Raw genomic sequence first — 1,838 nt, 5'->3', positions numbered from 1 at the left:
TCAGATGTTCTGTTGTTCTATCAGATGTTCTGTTGTTCTGTCAGATGTTCTGTAGTTCTGTCAGATGTTCTGTTGTTCTATCAGATGTTCTGTTGTTCTGTCAGACGTTCTGTAGTTCTGTCAGACGTTCTGTAGTTCTGTCAGATGTTCTGTTGTTCTGTCAGACGTTCTGTAGTTCTGTCAGATGTTCTGTTGTTCTGTCAGATGTTCTGTAGTTCTGTCAGATGTTCTGTTGTTCTATCAGATGTTCTGTTGTTCTGTCAGACGTTCTGTCAGATGTTCTGTAGTTCTGTCAGATGTTCTGTTGTTCTATCAGATGTTCTGTTGTTCTGTCAGACGTTCTGTCAGACGTTCTGTAGTTCTGTCAGACGTTCTGTAGTTCTGTCAGACGTTCTGTAGTTCTGTCAGATGTTCTGTTGTTCTGTCAGATGTTCTGTTGTTCTGTCAGACGTTCTGTCAGATGTTCTGTTGTTCTGTCAGACGTTCTGTAGTTCTGTCAGACGTTCTGTTTGATTTTAAATGAGGTTCACTTTCATCGTGCAGATTTAAACCATAAATGTTCAAACTGATGAGGAACCATGTGGTGGAACCTGGAGAACGTTCATACACGAGTACCCTGCTCTTTCTAGAACCTGGAAATTCTCTAAAGGTCGTGTCGTGTGTCCTTAGAGTTGGACGGTTCTGGATGTACTGACCAGACATAAAACCCCCAGAAGACAACGGGGGACGCTGTGGGACATCCAGGCGCGACACTTGTGGGACGGCAGGCTGCAGGGCAGCGAGTCCAGGCTGGGGGGGCGGTAAAGACCCACAACGTTGAGCACGTTCAGAGAATCTGAGGACGGAGTCCGGTCAGGAAGCTCCATGATGGTGATGACCAGACAGTCCGAGGAGCGGTGGTCCACGCCTTCTCCTCCCCCTGCAGACACACGACACCAGAACCTATCAGAACCTCAGAATCAGAACCATGCAGACCAAGCAACTGGTTTTACCATTCAGACTGGTGGGGGTCAGGATCACCTCAGAACATCCTGGACCTGCCGGACCTCCTTCCTGCTGGAATCCATTCTGACAGGACAGAACTGCCAGGATGTGCCGGTCATCCTCCATTAACCAGACCTGAAGACAGACAGGTGGGAGACAGACAGGTCGGAGACTAGCAGGAGACAGGCAGATGGGTGAGAGACAGACAGGCTGTTTGACCTAAAACTCTTTAAATCTGACAGGAGGAAAAAATGAAGTCACCTCGGGAGAAACCTGTCTTACATCCGCTATCTGTCTTGCCTCCCTTTTCTGTAACCTACTGAGTAATCTGTCTCACTTCCTCTGCTTAGTCTCTCTTTTTAAGTAACTTGTCTGACCTTCTCAGTAACCTGTCTCACCTCCTCCTCAGTGACCGGTCTCCCCTCCTCCTCTGTAACCTGTCTCACTTCCTCATCAGTAACTTGTCTCACCTCCTCCTCAGTAACTTTTCTCACCTCTTCCTCAGTAACCTGTCTCACCTGGTCCTCAGTAACGTGTCTCACCCCCTCCTCAGTAACTTGTCTCACCTCCTCCTCACTAACCTCTTCACTTCCTCCTCAGTAACCTGTTTCACCTGTTCCTGAGTAACCTGTCTCACCTCCTCTTCAGGAACCTGTCTCACCTCCCCAGTAACCCATCTCACCTCCTCCTTAGTAACCTGTCTCACCTGTTCCTGAGTAACCTGTATCACCTCCTCCTCAGAAACTTGTCGCACCTCCTCAGTAACCATCTCACCTCCTTCAAGTAGCTTATCTCACCTTTTCGTCGGTAACCTGTCTCACCTCCTAAGTAACCCATCTCACCTCCTCCTCAGT

The 1,838-nt window shown here is 48.4% G+C and overlaps 1 protein-coding gene across 1 annotated transcript in view; it reads right to left on the bottom strand.

The window, feature by feature from the left end:
• LOC119412672 (E3 ubiquitin-protein ligase RNF182) overlaps positions 1-1,838 on the bottom strand; it is a 4,793-nt gene that overhangs the window by 789 nt on the left and 2,166 nt on the right. Inside the window, exons 6-7 of the mRNA XM_037679707.1 lie at positions 993-1,119; positions 696-919 (exon numbers count right to left, since the gene is read on the bottom strand). Coding sequence (XP_037535635.1) covers positions 696-919; positions 993-1,119 — 351 coding nt within the window. The remainder of the gene's footprint in view (positions 1-695; positions 920-992; positions 1,120-1,838) is intronic.

This window comes from Nematolebias whitei, chromosome 7, assembly GCF_014905685.2.
Source record: "Nematolebias whitei isolate Nwh7 chromosome 7, NemWhi1, whole genome shotgun sequence".
In the NCBI taxonomy this organism is placed as follows: domain Eukaryota; kingdom Metazoa; phylum Chordata; class Actinopteri; order Cyprinodontiformes; family Rivulidae; genus Nematolebias; species Nematolebias whitei.
Note: the sequence above shows the minus strand (reverse complement) of the source record. Positions and strands in the feature narration are given on the sequence as shown.